The sequence below is a fragment of the Littorina saxatilis genome, linkage group LG17 (genome assembly GCF_037325665.1).
Source record: "Littorina saxatilis isolate snail1 linkage group LG17, US_GU_Lsax_2.0, whole genome shotgun sequence".
In the NCBI taxonomy this organism is placed as follows: Eukaryota; Metazoa; Mollusca; class Gastropoda; order Littorinimorpha; family Littorinidae; genus Littorina; species Littorina saxatilis.
In genome coordinates, this window is record NC_090261.1 from 24,394,722 (window position 1) to 24,422,221 (window position 27,500).

Here is a 27,500-nt window from a genome sequence, read left to right on the forward strand (position 1 = left end):
TCATTTGGAAGAATTTGTTTGTAAAGTTTCATGAAGATCGGTCTAGTAGTTTTCTCGGAATCGCTCTACACGCAAACGCGCGCGCACGCACACACACACACACACACACACACACACACACGTACACACCCCCACCACCACCACCCTCGTCTCGATTCCCAGTCTATGTTAAAACATTAAGTCAAAATTTGTAAAGAGCGACTACTCAGTAGTCGGTTAATTAAAATTCACCACCTGAAATTCAAGGGAGAGAATATCGAATACAAATCTCGAAAACGGTTTTCGTGCAGCAAGGGATACAACTGCTGCCAGCGAGCAGACGACATGAAACGAGCAAGCGATAGGTGACATAGCGACCAGCGGTGACCCGAACCTAGCAACTCTGTCAACACACCGCTTTTCCGCTCTGCTCCCCGCGATTATGGCGGCCAAAACACGCCAATAGGGCCCCATGGCAGACGACAAAAAGGAACCTCCATTTTGCGATCGGCGAGTCGAAATTCAAAGGAAATTGTAAATGATTGTTACGTGTAGAAATCCTCTCCAAAAGTTTTAGTTTTGTGAGAGCCCAGTCTTCTACTCAAGAAATACGAAGGGACGGGTTCGGCTCTAGTTTCAGAACCATGAAAGGTAAGTTTCGTTTCTCTATCAGAATTTATTCGGATTTAGTTCTCTTTCCTTGTTTGTATTATGATTGTGTAAGTGTAAAGCGCTCTGGGCTCGTCACCACGAGGTTTACGCGCTATATAAGTAATCGTTATTATTATTATCAGAACTGTCGATCTTTCATTGAACTGTGCACTCAAGAACAATGCCTGCCGTGCACTTGCTGTACTGCTTTGTTCACGCCACATACAGTGAGTGGCATTTTTTACCCCGCTATAAATTTTCCGCGATCGTGTTTTCTCGGCGAAAGCTCCGCAACGCCTGAAGAGTGTGTTGTTATCGAGCAAAAAGATCAAGGGGTCAGTGCGATGATCAATAGGCATGATTAGGTGGGCAGGTGAGTGAGTGGCATTACCGTGCCCCTGTGTGATTGGGCCTTTGATATAGGTGTGTCGATCTCAATAAACATGTCTCTATCCAGTTCGGGTCTTTACTGGCCTGTTGTTTGGTGAAATCAATATCCGTGCCTATAGTGGAGATAGAGGGTTTTTATTGGGATCATTTTGTCAACGTTGACAGTTTGTGAGAATGAATGGGTGGGTCGATTTGTCAGAGTGGGTGGGCAAGTTTTGATAAATGAAGTGAAAGTTAAACCTCGTCGATGCTTACACGTGATGTGTTAAATCTCTCTCCCGTACATACACACACACACACACACACACACACACACACACACACACACACACACACACACACACACACACACACACACACACACACGTTAACATGTACGTCTTACGTCACAACGAAAAGTACAAAAGAATACAAAGTCACTGAAATGTTGAACAACATGACAGTTTATTGAGGACGTCTCAACAACAAAAAATCAATACTACGAGTAATATTACACTCATCTTATTATCATCAATACATTTTGAGACTATAACAAAGGCTTTCAAACAGCACTCAAACTCAACCAGGCTAGCAAAAAGAATTCAATATTGGCCACAGTAACACAATAATTGAAAAGCATAGAGTACTTCGCGCAAATACGATTGCCTTGCACGAACGGTCACTTCTTTCAGCAAATACACAAGTTTTCTTTGCATGCATAAACGCAGGAGAGACACATATATATGCATGCTATCTGATCAGCAGAAACCGAAGATGTGGTTACTCAACCATATAATTGTGGCAGTGCCAGTAGCCTGCTGAATTAGGACCTCAGGGATTAGACGTGATTGCAGCTTTGGACGGAACCCAAGACACCGACCATGAAGAACAGTCGGGTTAATTGCATTATTGTATTATCTGGAAGTGTCAAGTCCGCGTGCAGTCTTGTATACTGATTAGGTTGACCAATCTTCGTTATGTATTTTCAATCGTAAAAACGACTTCTAGTCGCTCCAATGTATGAAAGGTACTTTGTATCTTCTCATTGCTCCTGTTCCGGACTTACTTGTTAGTCTTCACTACTTGGAATTAATTATTTATGTCCTCTCATTGTTTTCAAATAGTCATCCTTATTGTCGTCGTATTTGTATCCTTAGCGTCTTCGTCGTCGTTGTTGTCTTTTAAATCACCCGTATTCTTTTTTCCTGTTAGTTCTTGTTTTACTTTGGTGTATCATCATAGCCGTCGTCCACCTCCCCCCCCCCCCCCTCCTCCTCCTTCTACCCTTCCTCCTCCCCATCCTCAAACTTTATCGTCCGAACCTTGGTTATAATTGAGCTTGTGCATGCCGCTGTGGATTAATTGCTTCCGTACTTTGCTCTCGAGACTGAACTTTGTTAACAATGCGGAAAATTGGAAGTGAACGCAAACTATGGGGGGGGGGGGGGGGGGGGGGGCAGCTAAATCAATGCAGAGGAGAAATCGAAGATCATCATCGTTCTTGGCAATGCAGAATCACGAAGAAGTGTAAATTAGAGCATGCGAGACAGTGAGGCCAGGTAATCTCAACGTGCCGCTGTATTGATCTGTATTCATGGGCTATTATTGATCGGCTGGTATTATGCATGGAATATCATCATTGCCGTGATTTGCACGAATCGCTCACCGAGGATCTTCAACTCAAACGTTCCGGTTTTGTGTTGTAAAAGGCCGACAGCAGTTGTTTAATGTGAGGACTTGCACAGGACATGAACACATGATAAGTGCAGCTTCCGAATTTATTGACTGATTGTCAAAATCGTTCGAAGGCATGATTTCACCTAACCACTAAAGCGGGGAGTAATTTAACGACGAAAACGAGAATTAACGCACACGGGTTACTTCAGAGGTTTCGGTTTTTGCGTGTACACAAAATACTTTGAGAATTACCCACTGCACTGATCACCTTCCATCCCAATGCACATACGCAGAAATAAATGTCTTGTGCGTTTCTAGATGTGTTTCTTTTTTCAATATTTACTTAAACAGCCAATAATTAACATTGTCATCATTTTCACGAGTTTTCATTCACAAACACCTGGGAAATAAATCTCATGTTCCCCATGCAATAAATCGAGGTTGTGAATGGGTTTGAGCTTTCAGGTGAAACGTGGATTGTCAAAGTAAAAGCCAATCAGGCTGTTTGTTTGATGTGTGGAACCATCGCGGCTTTGGATTTGTGTTTCCGAGGACAACGATTGTAAGCATTCACTCTCAAAGACCCAATCAATGTTGATAATTACCGCGGCGACTTATGGTCAATTTGCAACTTATCTCTGTAATCGCAAAATCCACAACGAAAAGTCATAAACACTTAAAAAGAAAAGAAATATGCTCAACACTTACTGAACTCACACGTATGATCGCAGCTCTGTAAATTTTCAGACTGGAAGAAAAGCGTCAACAAGCTACGTTTGACGTCACATACAAGGTTGACGTGTTATCTCGAGCTACTGTGACGATGCTTTGTGGCCCGGAGTTGGATTCTAAAAATTCGTCTCCCTGTGGGTTATTGTGCATTTTGTTGCACAACCAAAATGATGACAAAAACGATGTTTGGTGGCTTGTCGTCAGACCAGCATTTTGTTGTTGGTCCTCGGGGAGCATATCGCCTTTTGTCTCATATTTATCAACCGCCGCCTTCGGCCTTGGTCGATAAAGATGAAACAAAAGACGATATGGTCCCCTTGGACCAACAAAAAAGCTGGTCTGTCAACAAGCCACCAAACATCTTATAATATTATGCCAATCCAGCATTTTCCTTTGTCAATATATTCGGTGTTGTTACATGGGGAACAAAGCAACCCAATAACGATTCTTAACATGTTATTCCTGTGTTCACAATACACGAGAGTGCATTATCTATTAGTACAACTGTGTCGTCTTTTTGTAAGTCCAACGTATACAGCGGTAATAATAAAAGCACTGTTATTTTAGCATCAATAATTCAAGCTTTAAGATGGAGGGGCCAGTGAGCTTAGGCTAATGCGTTGAACATGCAATTAATACAATGTAACCCGATGGGGACGGAACCTGCAACAGCAGCCGGGAGAAGATGGAGTTGTCAGCTGTGGTCAAGCTATGGTCAAGTACACGCTTGGGATCGATTCGGTACAATCTTGTGTGCTGTATAATTATCAGGTTCGATTTGTTGCCGCGCCTGGCCCAGCATGTGTAGGGTGTGGTGGGTGGGTGGGGTGGGGGTGGGGTGGGTAAAGTGAGTAAGGGGGATGGGTTGGGGGAGAGTTGCCGGTAGCACTCACGATATTATCATATTATACTGGATACGAGTATTTCTTCAGTCGTTTGTCACAATCTAGGTATTTGGGAATAAACATTGTGAATGTGCTTGATTGTATTGCCTCTTTTAAAGCAAAGAAATCAAAAGCAAGAACAGCACTGTCAACAGCAGTAGGTACAGCGACACTAGCAACAACAACAACAACAACAACAACAACAACAACAACAACAACAACAACAACAACAACAACGTACATAGCTACTTTAAAACAGACACTTGATTTCACCGACAGAATCCATTGTCGGAAATTTCACGTTAATCCAGTTGAATCAGGGCAAAACAGGCTCAATAACTAAGTAGCTTGCAATCGCATTACAAAGGGAACTCCAATACTGAACCCCGAAAGATCAAAATACACGGTATTCGTAAGCCCAGGACACCAAATCCAAATCCCCCAAAAGCACAGCCATAGCTTTGTAGCGGTTCACACAAACACACCTGCACCTCACAAAGCCAAGCAGTCCATTGACATATGGTTGAGAGATACAGGCAATAAGCACTGCAAAGAACGGCGTCAAAAGCCACGCTTAATCCAGTGGGACCGACCTGTGGCAGAACCATGGGGGAATTGTGACTACACCTGTGTCGGCGTTGATCCCTCTTCATTGATCCCCACCCTTTTATGTCTCGGTCTGGGTAACACGCAGTTCCAATGAAGAATAAAAAGATAAGGTGATTTTTGTGTTTGACAAAGGTACTTAAAAATTAGAATTATGTTGTTGCTTCAAAGGTCTTCATTTTGAATGCGTTGTGGTGGTGTTACTGTTTCACTCGAATTACGGATGGATCTAGAAACATTAAAAATTGAGTACAATTTTGACACAATTACAAATTATCTGTTCACTATAAAATAATCGATTCTGCACAAGCCCAAGCCACAAACTTTGTCCTTACAGGAATACTAAACGATGAAGTTTAACTTTTTAGCAGCGAAAAAAACAACCACACGAAGCAGTCTGTCTTTACTCGCATCTAGCTGTGTCTAGGCCTCAAAATACACTGCTAAGTTGTAGATCGTTGTTACATTTAGTCAAGTTTTGACTAAATGTTTTAACATAGACTGGGAATCAAGACGAGGGTGGTGGTAGTGATAGTGTGTGTGTGTGTGTGTGGACAACGATTCCGAGAATACGACTGGACCTATCTTCACGAAACTTCACATGAGAGTTGCTGGGTATATTATCCCCAGACATTTTTTCATTTTTTTGATAAATATCTTTGATGACGTGATATCCGGCTTTTCCTTTTAGTGAAAGTTGAGGCGGACTGCCACGCCCTCATTTTTCAACCAAATTGATTGACACTTAGGTTAAGCAATCAGCAATCATCGACGAAGTCCGGACTATGGTATTGCATTTCAGCTCGGAAGCTTTTAATGTAGTTAATTAGTTTGCTCGTTAAAGTTGTCATTAAAATCGAATTTTCAGGAACAGATTAAAAAATGATTGCATTGTATTCGTCATCTTCCCCTGAATTCAAAAATATATCGATATGTCCTGTTTATTCCAAAAAAAAAAGGGGGCTCAGAATGAAAGAAAAAAGGTTCAGTAAGTACTGCGGTCGCATGCTTCGCGGAGACGAGCGTGAACCGTCTCGGTCTTCCGGTTTGGTTTAGCCGAGACTATCTAAAAGTAGTCTCGGCGCGATGACTGGTTTTTACATTTAGTCAAGTTTTGACTAAATGTTTTAACATAGAGGGGGGAATCGAGACGAGGGTCGTGGTGTATGTGTGTGTGTGTGTGTGTGTCTGTGCGCGTGTGTGTGTGTGTGTGTGTGTGTGTGTGTCTGTGTGTGTGTGTGTGTGTCTGTGTGTGTCTGTGTGTGTCTCTGTGTGTGTGTAGAGCGATTCAGAGTAAACTACTGGACCGATCTTTATGACATTTTTCATGAGAGTTCCTGGGTATGATATCCCCATTTCATTTTTTCGATAAATGTCTTTGATGTCGTCATATCCGGCATTTTGTAAAAGTTGAGGCGGCACTGTCACACCCTCATTTTTCAATCAAATTGATTGACATTTTGGCCATGCAATCTTCGACGAAGGCCGGACTTTGGTATTGCATTTCAGCTTGGAGGCTTAAAAATCTCAAAATTGTAATTAAAATAATTTTTTTATAAAACGATCCAAAATTACGTTTATTGTATTCTTCATCATTTTCTGATTCCAAAAACATATAAATATGTTATATTCAGATTAAAAACAAGCTCTGAAAATTACAAATATAAAAATTATGATTGAAATTAAATTTCCGAAATCGATTTAAAAATCTTTTTGTTTGATGACGACTGTCTCAATGTTTTTATATTGCTTCACGCGACTTGTTTCCCTTTTATTTCGTCATACAAGTTTGTCTGTCTGTCTGTCTTTCAGTCTGTCTGTCTGTCTTGTTAAGTGCCTGTACTCAATGTCTCGAAAAGAACATATTCGCCTTTTATTTTTCACCTTGTTGGTCTACCACTGCCGAAGGGTAAGAGGGGTCTCCTAGCCTGTTTCACGACTGACTGAATTTTGGTCACAGAGATAGCTTGTGAAGCACGGTGACTTACGATGGTTTTCTGAGATTCCAAAAGTGATTCCAGACCCTTGGACCAAGGCTTGGGCATTCAAGCGTAGCGCCAAGTTGGCGAGAAGTGAGTGAAGGAATCGATGGTAAAAAGAGAGCTATGATACGCTCAGGTGACTCTTGGCGATCGGAGGACAAAGTGCTTTGCTCTCAGCAGTGTAGATGGTTCGGTGGATAGTCTGAGAGATCTGGATTTACACGAGAAAGCTAGTTAGCTGGGGATAACGTTTGAGTTTTGTATTGTCACGAGCAACGCGACAACGTTATGTGCCTATAAAGTGTCGTGATGTCTTCAAAAGGTCGTCGAATAACTGTATAAGTTTGTTAAACATAATTCTTTTGCTGCGTGTATTCGTAGCTAAACTTAATATCGAATAAACAACACTACTTTGTAATTGTTGGCAAAGATGAGGCGGTCACGCTTGTTTTTCTCCTTAACTATGTCCTTTTTTTGTTCAGCTGTTGGTTAATTGTGTACATGTCGTTCGATTGAAGTTCTGTTGTGCTCATGTTTTGCGTGTACAGTGATGTATTGTTTATTTATGTTGTTATGTTTCGAACCGTTACTTGTGTTTTTTTCTGTTGCGAATTCAGTGTTACTGGTGTATCGTTAACGTTGTTATGTTTCGATTTGTTGTGTTGTTGTTTCGAAATGTTACATGTGTTGTTGTGTTTGAAACTAACAGAAACCGCGAAGACGAACCAGAGAAAAACATTGATTACTACGAGACTGTCACCACTTCAGTACAATCATGTCGTGCCCCAACAATTCTGGTTTCAACTGTCTGCCACACGGATGATTAATTCGCTCGTCTGACAGCAAATTAACCCACGGCGAATCATTTTTCGCCAGGGTGTTGAACCTAAAATTACTGCGCAAAACATATACTCTGCTTTCAGCATTTAAGGCAGATGAGCGCAATGTTGTGAGGAATCGCTGATTTGTTCTGCATGCTGTATTCAAGGCAAATCAGCACACCACTGTGAGGAATCGCTGATTTACACACATTCTGGATCACCATAGATCCAATACTGGAAGTGTACGGAAGACATGAAAGCGACTTTTTGCTTGATGGCTTGTTGACTGAAGTCTGATCTGGAATAGCTTGGTGGGAATACTTTCCAGATCGGGAATGTTTAAGCAATACATGGAGGCATCCGACTTTGGTCGACCTACAACAAGTGAGTACTTCAATCATGTAGGAGAGACGAGTTTGTAAACCTTCGGTACAAGTTATATCTGCAACTAATACATAGGCATACAAAGTCTGCATATATACAAGTACGGTAGTGTTCAACTATAGGTTAGAAACATTAACGGTAGTTTAGCAGGACCGTTCAAGCGCCGGTGTAACACGAGAAAATTACTCCCACGAGATTTTTACTCCGGAGTAAACATTTCGTACGAAAAAGTTACTCCCTTTACGAAAAAAGTACTCCCCCATTGCACGAGAAAATTACTCCCCAAGACAGGTGAGTTCCGAGAAAACATTTCGTACAAAAATGTTACTCCCCTGACGAATAAATAACGAATAAATTACTTCACCCCAACACGAGCAATTTAACTTCCCATGCCAGGTGTACGAAATTTGTACTCCCTTGTCCCCTGTTAGTCTTGGTGGTGGAAGGGGTGGAAGGAGGGTAGCGCGACATTCGTGTGCGCGAGATCACTTATTGGCATTATCCCTTCGCCCGCATCCCATTATTGCGTACGAGATTTTTACTGGAAGTAAAAAAAATGGGGAGTAAAAATTTCGTGGAGGGAGTAATTTGTTCGTGCCTTGGGGAGTTCTTTTCTCGTACGAAAAGTGTACTCGGAGTAAGAATTTCGTACGAAATATTTACTCCGGAGTAAATTTTTCGTGGAGTAAAAATTTCGTGTTACACCGGTTTGCTGTAATGTAGAAACGTTTTGTTGTTGCCTTTCTTTAGTATAGAGGAGATCAGCTTCAGTTCAAAGTAGAAGACACACACACTCACATGCACACACACACACACACACGTACGCTCACACACCCACACACGCACCACTCAGATATATAAAAACGCACGCGCGCACACACACACATACACGAACGCACGGACGCACACACACACACACATGCACATGCACACTCCCTCTCCTCCCTTACACACACACGCACACACACTACCACCACCACTACCACCCACACACACAAAGACCTCATTATTAACCACAGATTGCCTTCAGATTGACAAATGGAACACTTTATCTTCATTCATTCTTGAAGGGTGCTTGCCCAGGAGCAGAGTATGAGGGTCTTTACTCCGAACTCGTAGGGGCTTCCAACACAATGGGAGCTAGCTTTAACAAGCCTTATAGAGTTTTACCGAGACTGGTTGTTCTGATAAGAATGATAACTTGCATTACATTTCAGTCAACGCATTTAGTCTTAATGGTACCCAAAATCAGTTTTTCTGTTGATAACAAAGACTGTTTGAGTTAACTTTGGAGATATAGCGACGAATAATTATGAAACACAAAGATTTTTTCTTGTCATACATGAATATAATGTACCAAGACGTGTGTGATTTGTGATAGTTTTATGTGAACTAGACAGAGAATAACTGGTCAAGTAAGAACTTGTTTGAACAGAGATTAAACTGACTCATTTTGTAAGAAAATAAGTGGAAAATCATGTTTGAAAATCAAAGCAATGTTTCATAAACATAATCATCATTTAAGATACATTTTTAAAAAAAACATTCAAGTTGTTTTATTTTGCTTGCTCTTTTATCAAATCGTCTTGCTTTCATTACTATCTTCCCAGAGGATTTTCTGCAACAGATTTTGTTTTATTCTCTGTTGTAACAAGAAAGAGACAAAACTTTAATAAACCAAGTAACTTTCATTTGGACAGGATCAGGATTTATCCTCTTCTCTTGGCCTTCAGCATATCGTACTCAGTGAAAATCATAAAAACTCAATATTGAAAGGTAAAAAACCCTGACTTACTTAGAATCAGACATTGAAAGTGGCACAGTTCTGCCACTTAAAAGCAACAAAAACTTGCAATCCAGACTTGCGTTCAGTAGCACAGCAGTAAACTCCAGCCTAGGACATTCAGTAGTGCGATTTTATTGACGGATGATGAATGCACTTGTCACAGTAACCCACGAAATAGCGTGGCACCCGGGGTACTTCTACCCTTGTCACGTAGATAAAAGTCCGCCCTCTCTACAGTTTTATTGCTTCCCACAAACGCAGTCTACACGGTCCTATCCAAGTGTCGCAATTCGTTCCAAGCGAAGAGGTCCTCGTGCAGGCACTTTTGGGCGGTCTTTGGTGGTTGATAAGTTGTATGGGTCAAGTTGAGATACTACGTTCCTTCGCGAGTTCATTTTGCATTCAGCTCAAAGCAAGTGGTGTTTGAACGAACATAAACACCATTTGTTAGCCATGTTCTGGGTTTGTCTTATTACCTTCTTGGCATTTCTCTGCCTTTGTACTGTGCTTTGGTCTATTCTGTGTGTTTATTTCGGTTTTTTTAGTTAAAGTTGAGTAATCTTTCTCTTGTTGTTTCATTTTTTACGCCCTCTTTTTCCATCCTTTTTTCTTTTAATACATATACTGATGATGTACTGACTCCTTTTCTCCACTGACATAATTATATCAAATCTTTATTATGAGAAGGAGAGTATGATTCGGCGATTAAAAAGGGCAAGTTTGAATTAAGTGTGCAGTAGGCCTACTTACAACAGAAGATATGTTCCAGTTAAACTTCTTGAGCACACACCGAGCTTCTGTTCCTTTACATTTCATGCAAAATATCGCAGGTAACAAAACCGTTCATGTTCACGACTGAACGTACGTAACGTGTGTGAATTGTTCGATAAATAAATAGAGCATTGTAGAAGCGACAGTCACTGCGCAGATCATACCTTTCTATGAAAATTTACGACACTGTTTGCATGAATACGCTTTCCAACACTGCTTTATATTTTTAATAGATTACCGATATGTTTCCATCATTTTTATTTCACAGTTTTAGGATTTATTGCTAGAAAAAAAACATTAAAAAGGAAGAACAGCCAACATAAACTGTTGGAATGAATTCACCCAAAAGTCCCCTCCCTGCACAGAAATATAACCAGGCCTTTTGATTTTTGGCATGTGTTGTGGAAGTGCTGCGTTTATATCTCCTGTACACGTGTGGTGCTTTACACAATCGTGTACACGAGAAGGAACATATTTTTAATCGAAGACTCCTTACGGACTTGATTGTGACACTTGCGGCGGATCACCCCCCCCCCCCCCCCCCAAAAAAAAAAATAAATAAAAATAAATTAAAAAAAATTAATATATAAAATTAAATTACAACTACACCTGCCTTTTCCTCCTCATTAACAAGAACAGCCAGCAAAAGAAAAGTATAAGCGTCGAAGCTTGAATGATGAACGAAGTCAATCTTTGGTGACACGAGCGGGCAAAAGGTGGTGCTTTAAAGACCCAACTCCTATCACAAGTGGCGGCCTAATCGCTCTTTGATGAGACATTGTGTGCACACTTACAGCACCGAACGATCGATCAACTCTGTCAACTTAACGACTTTCTACCCCCGGTAAGTGACGTTGGGTACCGGGTGTACCCCGGGTAGATGAAATCTGGTGTAGATGGAGTATACTGAATCTGTGGGAATTTTGGTGTAAAGTTCGTGCATTGTGAAAGTTGCTGGGTGTATTCAGGGAATAAAGAAAATAGTGTATGTGATGTGAAAAAATCCGCCATTTTGTTCTCAAAGGATTGAATTAAGTAACCTGCAGCGATTCAGCTAATCTCTGGCAACTGAAAATATGATTTTTTTTAAATTTTAAATTTGAAAGCGTTTTACTCTCAGAAAAAAACCCTGTTAAATACAAACAAGTCGCGTAAGGCGAAATTACTACATTTAGTCAAGCTGTGGAACTCACAGAATGAAACTGAACGTAGTCCGCCGCTAGTGCAAAAGGCAGTGAAAGTGACGAGCCTGTTTGGCGCGGCAGCGGTTGCGCTGTGCTTCATAGCACGCTTTACTGTACCTCTCTTCGTTTTAACTTTCTGAGCGTGTTTTTAATCCAAACATATCATATCTATATGTTTTTTGGAATCAGGAACCGACAAGGAATAAGATGAAATAGTTTTTGAATCGATTTCGGAAATTTAATTTTGATCATAATTTTTATATTTTTAATTTTCAGAGATTGTTTTTAATCCAAATATAACATATGTATATGTTTTTGGAATCAGAAAATGACGAAGAATAAGATGAAATTGTTTTTGGATCGTTTAATTGTGATGGGGTGGAGTGGAAGGGGGGTAAAATAGGCCAGGAAGTATAAATGAGACGCCAAGACAGAGGTTGCGATAACGTGACTTTTAATTAACGTACACCAGAAGCAAACACCAGAAAGTTAACACCAGAAAGTTAACACCAGAAAGTTAACACCAGAAAGTTAACACCAGAAAGTTAACACCAGAAAGCAGTGTCTGATGACACATGAAAAGAAAAGAAAACATAATATAAGTACATGGCATAACAAGTAAAACGCATCATTCATACCAATGCATCCTAACCATACATACATTCCACAATAAACCTAAACAATACAGCCAAAATCCTGCAGACACAGCATTCTCTGAAAGAGAATCCACAGTGAGTTAAACAACTCCACAACAGCTAATGTCAAGGGAAGTAACCAACATCTTCCCTTAGGCCTAAGCCTTGCATTGGAAAATGCTCTACATAAATTAACCAACTGCATGAACCGCAACTGCAAAATAATTGTTATTATTAAGTATGTTCATCGCCATGAAGACACATCTTCATCGAGTTGAATAATAACGACAAGAATAAGAAAGATAACTCATGATACGAGTTCATTACCCAAAATATATGTCAACCATAATTCCCGTTCATCAATTGTAGGGGTTTCTGCGCCTAAATCGTAAATAGGTAGCTTTACGGGCCAATGGCACTGAGGGCTTAACTTTGGGCTTTTAACCGACTACTGCTCAGACTTTACTGATCTCCAGAAATAATATGTGATAAAATGGGGAAAAATGGCAACGATACACATGGGTTACGATACACGCGCGAGTTTTATGTGCTAGACATTATTTAGCCCAGTGGAATGCTAGTACAAAATGTGTATATGTGTTTTCCCCAAACAAAGCCCATTGAACTGGCGGGAAAATGAGAACGAGTCTGCCTTACTTGATTCTTACGAGTCTTTAATTTACAAGACTCTAAAACAACTTTAGAATAACTGGTCATCAAATATTAGAAGTTATCAACGCTCAATTTCAGCGTCAAATCATGAAAGTAATTAGAAACTGATCTAGAAAACACATCTCTCTGATAGATCAAAATGGCGTCATCAACTCTGACGCGAGACCGGTCGGACATCGCCCGGGACCAAATCAGCGTCAAAATGTACATATGCAAACATCATAGCATGAAATGAAACATAAGAATAAAGCATAAGGACAGAATACAGCATAAGGAATGAATACAACATAAGGAATGAATAAAGCATTTAGTTACTTACAGATTCTCCTCAGTGAGCACACTCAGTGAAACGTAAACACAAGAGCACAGGTATCGGAATCTAACACCACAAGTCAACCGACACAATCGGAGCAACACACAGCTCAGTATATCACAAATCGCGTTCTCCCCTCTAGCCTAAATGCTCTCCCTTTTAAAGGCTGGCCACTTCCGATTCCCAATAGCCAATAGGAAAGGCTACCCGGTGTCAGACAACGGGGGGCGTTCTACTTAAAATTGCCTGCCCAATGAAAGGGATCGTTACCAAGGCAGAAATCGTTACAGAGGTGTCACGCACCGGAAATATTACGAGTAGTTACACTAAGTCTGCCGTGCACACCGGATAAGGCTCATTAGATTACAAGCAGTGTCAAAGCTGATACACTGAAGGGGGGGGGGGGGGGGGGGTAAGAGACTAAAACCTGGCATCTTCTATAATTGTACCCTGTCAAAAGAAATGACACCCACTTGACAAAACGCCGTCCAACGATACCCAGACAGTCTGGCGGCACATTACATAACGACCACCTAAATCTGAGATAAGAGGTTAGAAAGGAATCCGGTCAAGAGTCTTCCCTACGATAGTAAACACACAATACTCCTAGCGGGAGACACAACTTGGGTCAGGGGAAGATAATAGACAGGGGAGTAAAAGAGAGGGACAACAGTACATGTAATCGCCACTTGGCTACATAATAAAAAAATAATTCTAATAACAAGTTTCCGATTTTTAATGACCAAACTCACTCATTAGTTTTTAAGCCACCAAGCTGAAATGCAATACCAAACCCCGGCCTTTGTCGAAGATTGATTTGCCAAAATTTCAATCAATTTAATTGAAAAATGAGGGTGTGACAGTGCCGCCTCAACTTTTACAAAAAGCCGGATATGACGTCATCAAAGGTATTTATCGAAAAAAAGAACATCCGGGGATATCATTCCCAGGAACTCTCATGTCAAATTTCATAAAGATCGGTCCAGTAGTTTAGTCTGAATCGCTCTACACACACACACACACACACACACACACACACACACCACGACCCTCGTCTCGATTCCCCCCTCTATGTTAAAACATTTAGTCAAAACTTGACTAAATGTAACAAGTCGCGTAAGGCGAAATTACTACATTTAGTCAAGCTGTGGAACTCACAGAATGAAACTGAACGTAGTCCGCCGCTAGTGCAAAAGGCAGCGAAAGTGACGACCCTGTTTGGCGCGGTAGCGATTGCGCTGTGCTTTACCGACTGTACCTCTCTTCGTTTTAACTTTCTGAGCGTGTTTTTAATCCAAACATATCATATCTATATGTTTTTGGAATCAGGAACCGACAAGGAATAAGATGAAATAGTTTTTAAAACGATTTCGAAAATTTAATTTTGATCATAATTTTTATATTTTTAATTTTCAGAGCTTGTTTTTAATCCAAATATAACATATGTATATGTTTTTGGAATCAGAAAATGACGAAGAATAGGATGAAATTGTTTTTGGATCGTTTAATAAAAAAATAATTTTAATTACAAGTTTCCGATTTTTAATGACCAAACTCACTCATTAGTTTTTAAGCCACCAAGCTGAAATGCAATACCAAACCCCGGCCTTCGTCGAAGATTACTTGACCAAAATTTCAATCAATTTAATTGAAAAATGAGGGTGTGACAGTGCCGCCTCAACTTTTACAAAAAGCCGGATATGACGTCATCAAAGGTAATTATCGAAAAAATGGGGAAAAAAACCGAGGATATCATACCCAGGAACTCTCATGTCAAATTTCATAAAGATCGGCCCAGTAGTTTAGTCTGAATCGCTCTACACACACAGACAGACAGACAGACAGACAGACACACACACACACACACACACAGACACACACACACACACACACACACATACACCACGACCCTCGTCTCGATTCCCCCCTCTATGTTAAAGCATTTAGTCAAAACTTGACTAAATGTAAAAAGACAAGGGAACTAAATAGGCGGATCTGTTAGTGATTCAATCTAAAATTTAAAATAAGAAATTAAAAAGATGAAGTCGAAGTGGAGAAAAGCTTGGTAATATGTGTATGTGTGTGTGTGTGTGTGTGTGTGTGTGTGTGTGTGTGTGTGTGTGTGTGTGTGTGTGTGTGTGTGTGTGTGTGTGTGTGTGTGTGTGTGTGTGTGATTAAAATCCATAAGTTTGTCAGTTTTGAATGGCAAGTAAAAACAAACACCGCTTCTGGTGATCAATGAAGTGATCAAAATAAATACTTCTCTATTCGGAGCTGACACTGGCATATATGGTTTAGAGATGTCATTCTTCTTTATCAAATACAGAACTTAACATCGAACTGAGGTGAACTAGTGCTCTAAGAGCAATTTCTTCTCTCTCGTAAATCGACTGTAGTAATTCTTAAAGAAACTGTCCGCGATCAACTCGTCATGTTCACAATACTGCCCTGGGTTTTAGAAAGCTGTTGCAAGGAGTCAACATTTGCAGACAGAGAGAACGGTAGCAGTGAGTTGAAACTTAGGCAAAATCTAATCGCTAATTTTCTCCTTAAAGTGTGGTTCATTCTATAAATTTTATTTTAATCTTCAACGGACATAACGACATGTCGTACAGTTGATAAAGAGAGTTAACTTGACTGACACTGTTCTGGAATGTTGCCAAAGTCACCATTACAGTCGCGGCAAAACGCAAGACAGCATTCTGACACTTCTACAGATTCGAACGACTGTTTAATTAGGAATGTATTGAAGGTGCTGTTGAACAAAGCGTGTTGCCACGTCACGTACTTTCGTTCTCATTTGCTTGCATGTTTATGCTGGTGGGAAAATGGCAGGATTTCGAAACGTGTTCGTCTTTTGATCGTATTTCGGAAATGCCATTTTCCTGCAAAGTATATCAGTTATAGCTCGTTCTAATATTCTTATGTCTTCTCAATTTTTGGCACTTTCTCAACGAATGATAATATTGACGAGATATTGTAGACGACTTTATCTCTCATTAACACAGTAGCCTTTTCTGTTGGAAGGACAATTCCTTTTAACTACAAAACACGATACTTCGATGGTGGCAAGTTGGTTTTTTACACGTTTCAGCTTTCCCACTAATACAAGCGGGATTATGCAAGTTAGGTTGGATCAAGCCCTTGATATTCTCCAGGTAACTTACCCTACTGTGTTTTCTTACCGATCGATATCTATAACCCGCCACACATGTAGAGAATCGAAGATCACTTTGTCCTTGTTCGAGTGAAAACTCTAGACAGGCTTGTTCCATAATAAAACTTCTAGACTTTCCGGTGTCATAGCAGGATATCCATGCTTACTGGTTTCTTAGTGAAAGCAGAGACGATTTATTTTCACAGTGAAGTTGAAGTTTGTTGGTTGCATGGTATACCCAAGGCCTATAGCCTAAGATCCTATGTGATTTCAAAGTAAATGCACACATGCGCTGATTTTATGTACTGATAAGGAGGAAGTGGAGAGTTGTCAGTTTCATACACGCTGTTTTTCTGAAGAGGATGTTTAGTATCTGTGGTCATCTTAGTGCCTGAATCAGAATTGTGAGAAGGAGTATCGACCAGTGAATTTGTGTTGTGTGGTGTGGTTGTGATGGAAATACTTATCTTGATATAACAATGTAGAAATGGCGTGAGCCACCGAACACGTTCACATGAGCTGAAATACTGATACACTTCAAAACAAAACAAAAGAAAACACAACCGAAACCAATTTTGGTAAATTCATCAACTTTTCGTCAGCCTCTTGCTGACTAATTCTTCAGGATGGTAAACTGATACACTTTGAATTTAAAGAAGATACTTATCCAGTAAAAACAAAAACAAAAAAACACACACGAAACGATTGTGTGTTGATTATGGACAGTTCGGACAGTTCGGATGAATCTGACGCCGAATCGTTCGATTTTCGTAAGTCCTGAGTTACTTTTTTAGTTAGTAAGTCAGTCTGTCAGCAGCAGTTTGTAGTTTCTAGTCTTCCTCTTTCAATCTGTCAGCAGCAGTTTATAGTTTCTAGTCTTCCTCTTTTTTCCCCTCTTTTTTGCTTCTAGGATCTACTTAATGTTTATCTTGTCTTCTAAGGTACAGCCCACCGTTTTGTTTTCGGTTTTTTTGGTATTCGTTTTTGTTGGCATTAATGTTTGTGCGTTTCATTCTTGTGATACGGAACATACTGCTTGCTTTGTAAAAAGTTAATCTTTATCCAGTTTTCTGTCTCTGTATCTGTCTGTCTGTCTGTCTGTCTGTCTGTCTGTCTGCCTGCCTGTCTGCCTGCCAGTATGTCAGTCTGTATTTCTCTGTCTCCTCTATCTCTGCCCTATATCTCTCTTTCTCTTTTTCCTTCTCCCTTTCTCTTTTTCTCTCTCTCTCTGTCTGTCTGTCTGTCTGTCTGTGTGTGTGTGTGTGTGTGTGTGTGTGTGTGTGTGTGTGTGTGTGTGTGTGTGTGTGTGTGTCTGTCTCTCTCTCTCTCTCTCTCTCTCTCTCTCTCTCTCTCTCTCAACCCGCCTTTTATGTTCTGCCTCATTCGGCTAAAGGATTAAGGAAAAACGAGGCGGAATTTAATCATTCATACACTTCAATTGCTCGCTTAATTGTGATTAATTTTTCATCCTTTATCAATGCTGCTGCAATATTCGCTCGATCGTTGGCAAATCAGTTTAACCTGTGCTTTCATCGTACAGGTCTGGAGATCTCAGGGGAGAACCTTGAGGACCTCCTGGCGTACGATGACCTCTTCCTGGACTACTTCAACGCCTTCCTAGCACTGCCCGTAAGTCATACGTGTGTGTGTGTGTGTGTGTGTGTGTGTGTGTGTGTGTGTGTGTGTGTGTGTGTGTGTGTGTGTGTGTGTGTGTGTGTGCGTGCGTGTGTGTGTGTTTGTGTGTGTGTGTGTGTGGCTGTGTGGCTGTCTGGTTGTCTCCGTCTTCACGAAACTACACCCACAAAAATCTGTCCTGTTCTTCATGTATGCACCTTTCAAGCAGAGAACAAATATTCTCTCAAACTCTCCTTCTGCCGCTTTTTACGTCTACGTTTTTATTAAGCTGTCTTGCTACATGAACCGGTGTTCCAACAACTGCTATTGTACACAGCAATCCCCGTAACCCTGCTTCTTCCACCTCTTATGTTTTGGGAAGTGAGAAATACACACACGGGTACATAACATAAGCTGGTACGCCATAAGATCGAACGACAAAAGCTCAAACGGACAAAAGCTCCGCGACATTAGCTCGACGCGACAAAAGCTCGACACGACAAACGCCCGACACGACAAAAGCTCGAACAATAGAAGATAAAAACGAGTTTACCCTCATGAAGCGGGGGTATCATCTGGATGAATTTGCATGTAAAGTTTCATGAAGATCGGTTCCGTAGTACCCAATATTGACGGACTGTGTGATGACATCTTCTGCTATGGTCTGTTGAGACTGTCGAAACAGACCAATAGCAGAAGATATCATCACACAGTCAGTCAATGTTAGATATATTGCTAATTCTCTAGACATTTTGTATTTACTGTAAAGAAATGACAAAAGTATTTGTCTCAGTTTTGGCTGTTCCATATCCCTCCCTCTGATTATTATTTCTTTTTGTTCACCCTTTTCTTGTACTTTTCAGTATTTTAAAATGTCTTTCCTATCAAAAAGTCTTTAGTCACTTGCTCAACTAAATTCTGGGATAATTACATTTTCATATATATTTGTTTGTTTTTAAATTTAGGTGTTTTTGTTTTTGAAGTAAGGAAGCAATAAAGAGGTCGTCTATATCAAAACTGATATCGACGGAAATGTTGTCGATATCACTTTTGCACTGCGCTCAGTTTTGCCCAATTGACCAATGGAAATACACGTAACATATGAAATAGCAATATTAGCTTATGTCGTTCGAGCTTTTGTCGTTCGAGCTTATGTCGGACACCGACACACACACCTGTCTCTCTTTCTTACCGAACAGGTGTTCCCACAACCGCTGGTATACAACCGCCTGACGGGGGCATTCGAAGAGGTGGATGAGGGTACCCCAGAGCTGACGGGTGCCTACCCGGCCCTCAACCTCGCCTCCCTGCACTATGGCCCCACGGACATCGAGAGGGAGAAGATGCTGTGGTGGGCCCGCAAAGAAAGACTGCCCTTGTTCATCAAGTAAGTTTTCTAAACACCGCTCTGCCTCATTTTGTTCAAGATTTTCTCAGGATGGTTTGCCCAATGGATCAACCTAGGTGTGATTTAGAACCGAATATTAGCTATGGTGAACGACGATCCAAAAGCTAAGGTCTACTTAAAAGACCACAGTATCGACGTACTAGTAAATGTAACGTTTTGTTTTGTCAACAATTAAACGTTCCAATAATCTACAACTCTTATTTTTCGATTATGGTAAACGAAGTCTAGTTATGGTTCGTGCGCTTTCTTTTGTTATTACCCATTTTGCATTGCTTATCACTGTTTCCACACAACATTTTGACTCTTACAGTATTGTGTCTCTTTTTACACGATTTTCATGTGTATTTCTTTATTTTCCTATTCTTGCGCTTTTGGTTGTTTGTCAGTTTGTCTCCAGTTTAAGTATTTGTTCATTGAGATATTCCGTATTGCAATGCGCCCATATGCCTAATATCTGATGCGTGCAAACATTCTTTTTGACAAAAAAACTTTCAAACATATTGCCATGTATGGGCCAGTCAGATAGTCTACTGCCTCATTTTACAACCCAAGAGAAGGTATGGTGCAATGAAAACTGTTCTTTCGATTTCACAGAACACAACTATTTCGTGAGCTGAAGCTAGTCAAGCTACTCCTGCGTCCTTTAGAAGATCGCCAGTCAGCCAGTCGAGGATCTAGCCGTAACGTTCGGGGCTACAGTCGTCAGACAGAGACCTACGTGTCGTCGCTTAGCAACAGTGTGGACAACAGCGGTCACGATGTCCTTGACGATGATGACCTTTGGGGTGACTTCAACTACTCTGCCCTCTACCGCTACCAGCGTCCTGGAAGTCGAGCCCTCAGTGTGCCGATTAAATGTATACATGGTGAGTGAACCAGAGGTTCTTGTTGTTCTTGTTCTTGTTCTTCTCGTTGTTCTTCTCGTTGTTCTTGTTCTTCTCATTGTTCTTGTTCTTGTTGTTCTCCTTGTTCTTGTTGTTCTCATTGTTTATGTTCTTGTTTTTCTCGTTGTTCTTGTTCTTCTCGTTGTTCTTGTTCTCGTTGTTCTCGTTCTTGTCGTTGGTGAAGCAGCTGCTGCTGCTGCTGCTGCTGCTGCACTCTAGCTGGCCGCACTACATTGCTGACCAGGCTCTGATTTTACTTTCGATCATTTGTAGGTGAAGGTCAGTAAGAAGTTTCATAAGATCTGGACTCTTCCATATGCTGGCCAAAGAGAAGCGAACATTTTGTAATTCTTTAAATTAATCGGGATAGTGAACGGGTTCGTCTGTCGTTCTGTTGTACACACCCAAATGAGCACCACACACCGAATAACGAACAAAAAGAATCACCACTAGACAAAGCATAGTGGAGTAGGTGTACATTCCTACCCACATAACGATTACCAACGCTTACCGACACAAACGAATTTCTCATTTGAGATATTAAAGTGTTCTTTGTCTAAGTCTACGTCTTTATACGCCACAACGTTGGTAAGGCCAAAAAAAAATAGGTCTGTTTACGGTAACATAGGCCAAAAAAATAGGGTCGGTAGGTCGGGGTTTTTTTTTTTTTTGTGTTTTTTTTGGTCCAAAAAACCATATTTTTACGTTATTTTGCCAAAAAACCAAGATTTTTTTTTTCTTTCCCAAATGCCAAAAAAAAAGTCTAGGGTCGCGCGAAAAAACTAGGGTCGGTCGGGTTACCGTAAACAGACCTATTTTTTTTTTTGGCCTAATGCTGGGCTCATGTTCAGAGTAAATGGTAACATTTTGCGGGTTACGCACTCCGCTTGCCTATATATGCAAATAGGGCAACACTCAAAGGCAAGCACCATTCGACACACGTACGTAGGCTACATCTCATTCTTAGCTGACCAACCCTCGTATGAAACAAATGACACTGGTTTGCTTCAGACGACATGATGGAATACGAGGAGGATGACGATTATTACTACATGACGGTCCAAAGCAGCACCTCCATCAAGAAGGAGAAGAGAGTGGCCTCCAGCGGAGCAAAGTCAGCAGGAAAACGCACATCCACCGAAAAGAAAGCGGCAAGGTATAATAATAATAATTGTCAGTAAGTACTGGTGTCACATGACTGATGTGAAACAGTTGATTGGCTAATGGCAATGCGCTTAAAAAGAGTGCGCTAACTCTTCCAGAGACTGAGAGAGCGTATTCTTCAGTCCGCCCTTTTCCAAAGCGAGGCTGTGCCCCTTCTTTTGGATTTAAGAAGATTCTTCTCATCCTCCGTGTTAGTGACATGTAGCTTACCTTCTCCACATTACCAAATGATGCTTGACCCTAAATGTCCCGCGGCTAAAAGCAGAGGTGTTTTTTCTGACAGATTTCATGCGCCTGTGCCACAGTGAGTCTGGGCCTCTTCTTTCGACTTGCGATGATTCTTCTCAGCCGCTGTGTTAGTGGCATGTCTCTACATTACCAAACAATGATTGCTTGACCCTAACATTTCCCGCGGCGAAAAGCAGAAGGTTTTTTTCTGACAGATTTCGAGCTGGACAAAGCAGCATTAATTTGGAAGTTGACTGATTCAATAGACTGTCCTACTCGTACATGTTGCAGACGACATGATCAGTTCAGGACTGAAATGAACGGTTTTCGCATATTTCAAGACAACTAGGATGTAAACAGAATACGCGAAGGCTTCAAAACATTCTTACCAACGGTAATCATAGCACCAACCTCCCAGATGAATGCAGGCGCATTGCGAGAAATAACATGCCAACTTTATTTGTTTGCGAATGAGGGAACGAACGTGTCACTTTGAGTCGTTCGACATCAGACGCCACTCAGTTGCTTGGGGGTCGTTCATTTTGGGAGCATAGAACATTTCGGTACATGTTGTTTTTTTATACCAATAATTAATACATAAGTGAAACTGTATGCTAACGGGTACATTTCATACAACTGTAACTCATACTGTTAGTTGCTACTCGGTAAAACGGTATCAAATCGTAAAATGCATGGTCGGCGATGAAACCGTCAATACCCCCGAAATGAACTCGACCCGTCCACAATTGATCCAAACGCTGGCAGAAAAATGTGCCTAAAAATGTTCTAATCTATTGTCGTTACTGACAATATCGTTATTGAAACAATCACAATGCGCTAAGAGATTTATAGAGCAAATTTTGAAAATAATTATTGAACTCAGCCCTTTGCGCTTCGTTCTTTCTTTTCTTTCTTTCTTTCTTTATTTGGTGTTTAACGTCGTTTTCAACCACGAAGGTTATATCGCGACGGGGCGCTTCGTTCAATAATTCATTTTCTCGATTTGCTCTATAAATCTCTTAGCGCACTGTGATGTCTCAATAACTTAAAACATCGAAAGAAACTAATACAGTTTTCAAGGTGTCGGCAGTTCATGCTTGAAATGTCAATATGTTGCTCTCTAAATAGTTACAGATCTCGAGTTTATGATCACTTGAGTTCCTCCGAAAACGGCGTATGGCTGCCTAAATGGCGGGGTAAAAAACGGTCATACACGTAAAATTCCACTCGTGCAAAAAACACGAGTGTACGTGGGAGTTTCAGCCCACGAACGCAGAAGAAGAAGAAGAAGATCACTTGAGTACGGGATAAACTTGAATGTCTGGAGTTTACAGTGTATTATTGGACTCTGTAATTTGTTCTACCTACATGTATTTTCTAATGAAAAAGTAATTTGCAGCGAATTCATTGAAAGAGCTAACCTTTTTTTACAGACAAAGAGAAAGAGAGAGAGAGAGCAATTTTTAGGCTCCTGAGACAGACAGAGTCTGACTGTGAGGCAGACATACAGAATTTGAATCTCACGTTTTTCAGACAACATGCTGACATTTTTTCTATACAAACTGTTTCAGGGTCTCAAGCAGAGTGGAGGTCATCCCGCCAGCGGTCAAAAGCAGTAAGAACAAATTACGATGACCTTTTTTCTCTCATTTTGGCGCACTTTGATATCATTTCAATTTTCATTTCTGTGCTTATATCGTTGGTTCTTGGTAGTCTTGCGTGTCTGCCTTTCAACTTGCTGTTTTATATTGTTGATAAGAATCAACCAATCTATCACTCCCTCGATCATTTACTCCCTCGCTCGCTTAACCAATCAATCAATCAATCAATCAACCAACCAACCAATCAATCAATTAATCAATCAATCAATCAATCAGTCAATCAATCAGTCAATCAATCCGTCAATCAATCAACCAGTCAATCAATCAACCAGTTAATCAATCAATCAACTAGTCAATCAATCAACCAGTCAATAAATCAACCAGTCAATCAATCAACCAGTCAATCAATCAACCAGTCAATCATTCAATCCTGGATTGTTTCAGGTAAGACACGGTCATCTCAGAGAACCATCGGGCCTCCTGCATCTTCCACAGAAGAAGCCTTCAAGAGAGGAGCGAGGTCAGTATGCGGAACTAACAAGGGCAGCGAATGAGGGAGTGGGTTAAAAAGAACAAACAAGATATGAATCAGAAGCAAATATCGCCCAGCGATTTAAAAAACAAAGTTTTGAGCTTGCCTAATAAAGAAGAGAGAGCATTGAATTGAATTGAATTGAATTTTTTGTCGAGGGTAACAGAATAAGCAATGCAAACATGCTTCTTTTTTTTGCATCCGGCCCTCGCCCATTGAGGGGTAACTCCATAAGTAGAAGAAATAGACTACAGTAAAAAATACATAATTAACATATCTCAAGCAATCAATAAGACAGTCCAAGAGAGACAGAGTAAGAAAGAAAAGAATAGAGAACCTACACGCGTTTGACACAAAAATAATCAAGGTATAGGACAAGTGTTTGCTCCAGCGCTTATTTGCACGTTTTTACATTTAGTCAAGTTTTAACATAGAGGGGGAATCGAGACGAGGGTCGTGGTGTGTGTGTGTGTGTGTGTCTGTGTCTGTGCGCGTGTGTGTGTGTGTAGAGCGATTCAGACCAAACTACTGGTCCGATCTTTATGAAATTTGACATGAGCGTTCCTGGGAATGATATCCCCGGACGTTTTTTTCTTTTTTTCGATAAATGTCTTTGATGACGTTATATCCGGCTTTTTGTAAAAGTTGAGGCGGCACTGTCACACCCTCATTTTTCAATCAAATTGATTGAAATTTTGGCCAAGCAATCTTCGACAAAGGCCGGACTTCGGTATTGCATTTCAGCTTGGTGGCTTAAAAATTAATTAATGACTTTGGTCATTAAAAATCTGAAAACTGTAAAAAAAAAAATTTAAAAAAATTATAAAACGATCCAAATTTACGTTCATCTTATTCTTCATCATTTCCTGATTCAAAAAACATATAAATATGTTATATTTGGATTAAAAACAAGCTCTGAAAATTAAAAATATAAAAATTATGATCAAAATTAAATGTTCGAAATCAATTCAAAAACACTTTCATCTTATTCCTTGTCGGTTCCTGATTCCAAAAACATATAGATATGATATGTTTGGATTAAAAACACGCTCAGAAAGTTAAAACGAAGAGAGGTACAGTAAAGCGTGCTATGAAGCACAGCGCAACCGCTACCGCGCCAAACAGGCTCGTCACTTTCACTGCCTTTTGCACTAGCGGCGGACTACTTTCAGTTTCATTCTGTGAGTTCCACAGCTTGACTAAATGTAGTAATTTCGCCTTACGCGACTTGTTGTATTCTTCCATGCATTTGCAGAGCATTATCAGCACCAGTGAATTATTCCCAATTCATGAACATGCCTCCGCTGGATCTGCCGGATTTTGACCAAATGTTTGGCGAGGACGAACCAGAAAATACGGGCCAAGCTTACGTCACTTTCGAGGATGATCACGTCAGCGATGAGCAGACGGAGAGTGACGTCAAAAACATGGAGGGCCGTTTTAAAATGAGCGTGCAGCAGATGAAAGAACACATCCTGTGTTCGGTAAGTACATTTTCATTGAAATTGACATTTTAATTTTCTATTTAGAGGGATATTCGTTTCCTAAACAAAGGGTTTAACCCGCCGCATAGACAACACAGTTTGGGTTGGTGTTGTAATTAAGTCATTGCATCGCTCACTGGGAATTCCTTAAATAATGTTTTGAGCTCTGTGCTTGGGTTATCTTTGGAGACTGTGATTTCTCCGAGATCTTTCTTCGTTTTCCTTTCCGTCCAACTTTTTGCCCTTGAGTGCGATGAATTTGTCACACCTTTGCTAGAGTACACATTTGAAATTGCCTGAAGAACTACTGAGTTGAGTAAGTGTGTTGGATAGACGACACCACATACGAAGAATGCCGCCTTAGACTTAGAGTTTGAACTTCCAAATTCTAAATACTGTGCTTGGTAGTCTTTCGAGACTGTATGTATTCTCTAATTGACAATTTCTTTCTTTACGATGTGTTTTAGCCCCGTACAGCATTAGACAAGCATGCGCTCGCTAGATTACATATTTGTAGTCCCGAAGCCAACGGCTATCATTTCTCTAGACAAATGCGTACCCACCAGCGATGAATAAAATATGACGACGAACGAAACTCGGGACTTTTGACACAAAAAGATGTCAGATAATTATTTGCCGATTAAAATCAATTTAATTAGCATAGTTACAGAGTACTTTTGAACAAATCATTACAGGTGTGTTTAAATTGCAGCACAGCAAATGTCCCTTGAATTATTTAGCCAAACGTCTCCAACATGGCTACTTCCTTCCTAGATCTTCAAGTGAAAGCGAAGGATAGTTTTCTAATTAAGTTGGCTTTTTGTTTCGTTTTGTGAGTGTTGTATGTTTTTTCACAGTGACAAATAAAAGTGTTCTATTGTTTGGCGGCGTGGCATTTGTGGTGTTTAACAGAAAACACTGATGATGTCTTCTGCTAATTTTAAGTGGTTGACTTCATAATGCCACTTATCCCATCAAATAAGCTTTATCAAATAAACTTGTCTAGAATACTTTCGATGCATCAGCATGGGATTACAATTCGATGTTCTGTTCGTGATTTCAGCGACCTGGTTTCGAGGAATTCCGGGAGTTCCTTCAGGGGACGTCATCCGGACTGGTGTTGCTGGATTTCTGGCTGGACTGCGAAAACTTCAAGGACACCATGGAATACTTTGACGAGAACAAACAACGTGAAATTGCCACCATGCTCTATAGGTGAGTTTAAAAAAAATTAAAACAGAAACTAAGGCAACGGTCAAGATGCAAGTAAACAGAATGTTTTAGTAGCTCCACTTTTTGGACAAATGTCACAAATGTTTAAACGCGAAGACAAATTGAAAGGAACAAAATATTAATTGGACACCCAGAATTACCAAGCTGTGTTAGCATTTCGTTGTGTATGAAAAATGGCTGGACTTGCATCCAAGATAGTTTTCTAATTAAGTTGGCTTAACCCACAAAGCAGACCTTTTCACAAAATCACTGATTTCATCAACGGTCAAAAAAAGGGCGACAACAGACAATATTTCTCTCTTGCAAACGACAGAGAGACTTGCATCCTTTCATAAGTTTTTTTAATTTTCATTTTTACATTTAGTCAAGTTTTGACTAAATGTTTTAACGTAGAGGGGGGAATCGAGACGAGGGTCGTGGTGTATGTGTGTGTGTGTGTGTATGTGTGAGTGTGTGTGTGTTTGTGTGTGTAGAGCGATTCAGAGAAAACTACTGGACCGATCTTCATGAAACTTGACATGAGAGATCCTGAGTATGGTATCTCCAGACGTTTTTTCATTTTTTTGATAAATGTCTGATGACGTCATATCCGGCTTTTCGTGAAAGTTGAGGCGGCACTGTCACGCTCTCATTTTTCAACAAAATTGGTTGAAATTTTGGTCAAGTAATCTTCGACGTAGCCCAGACTTTGGTATTGCATTTCAGCTTGGAGGCTTACAATTTAATTAATGAGTTTGCTCATTAAAGTT

General features: G+C 40.4%; 1 protein-coding gene across 7 annotated transcripts in view; it reads left to right on the forward strand.

Moving 5' to 3' along the window:
- The first annotated feature begins 372 nt into the window (after nt 1–372).
- The window catches only part of LOC138952372 (regulator of G-protein signaling 22-like), an 86,675-nt gene continuing 59,547 nt past the window's right edge, over nt 373–27,500 (forward strand). For 6 of the 7 annotated variants that reach the window (XM_070324027.1, XM_070324033.1, XM_070324034.1 and 3 more), the window contains exons 1-10: nt 373–630; nt 7,590–8,085; nt 18,144–18,232; nt 19,417–19,604; nt 20,220–20,491; nt 21,521–21,665; nt 23,473–23,516; nt 23,947–24,022; nt 25,290–25,518; nt 26,582–26,733. In XM_070324027.1, coding sequence (XP_070180128.1) covers nt 8,037–8,085; nt 18,144–18,232; nt 19,417–19,604; nt 20,220–20,491; nt 21,521–21,665; nt 23,473–23,516; nt 23,947–24,022; nt 25,290–25,518; nt 26,582–26,733 — 1,244 coding nt within the window. In that variant the 5' untranslated portion in view covers nt 373–630; nt 7,590–8,036. The remainder of the gene's footprint in view (nt 631–7,589; nt 8,086–18,143; nt 18,233–19,416; nt 19,605–20,219; nt 20,492–21,520; nt 21,666–23,472; nt 23,517–23,946; nt 24,023–25,289; nt 25,519–26,581; nt 26,734–27,500) is intronic. The other variant, XM_070324029.1, reaches the window with a different exon arrangement.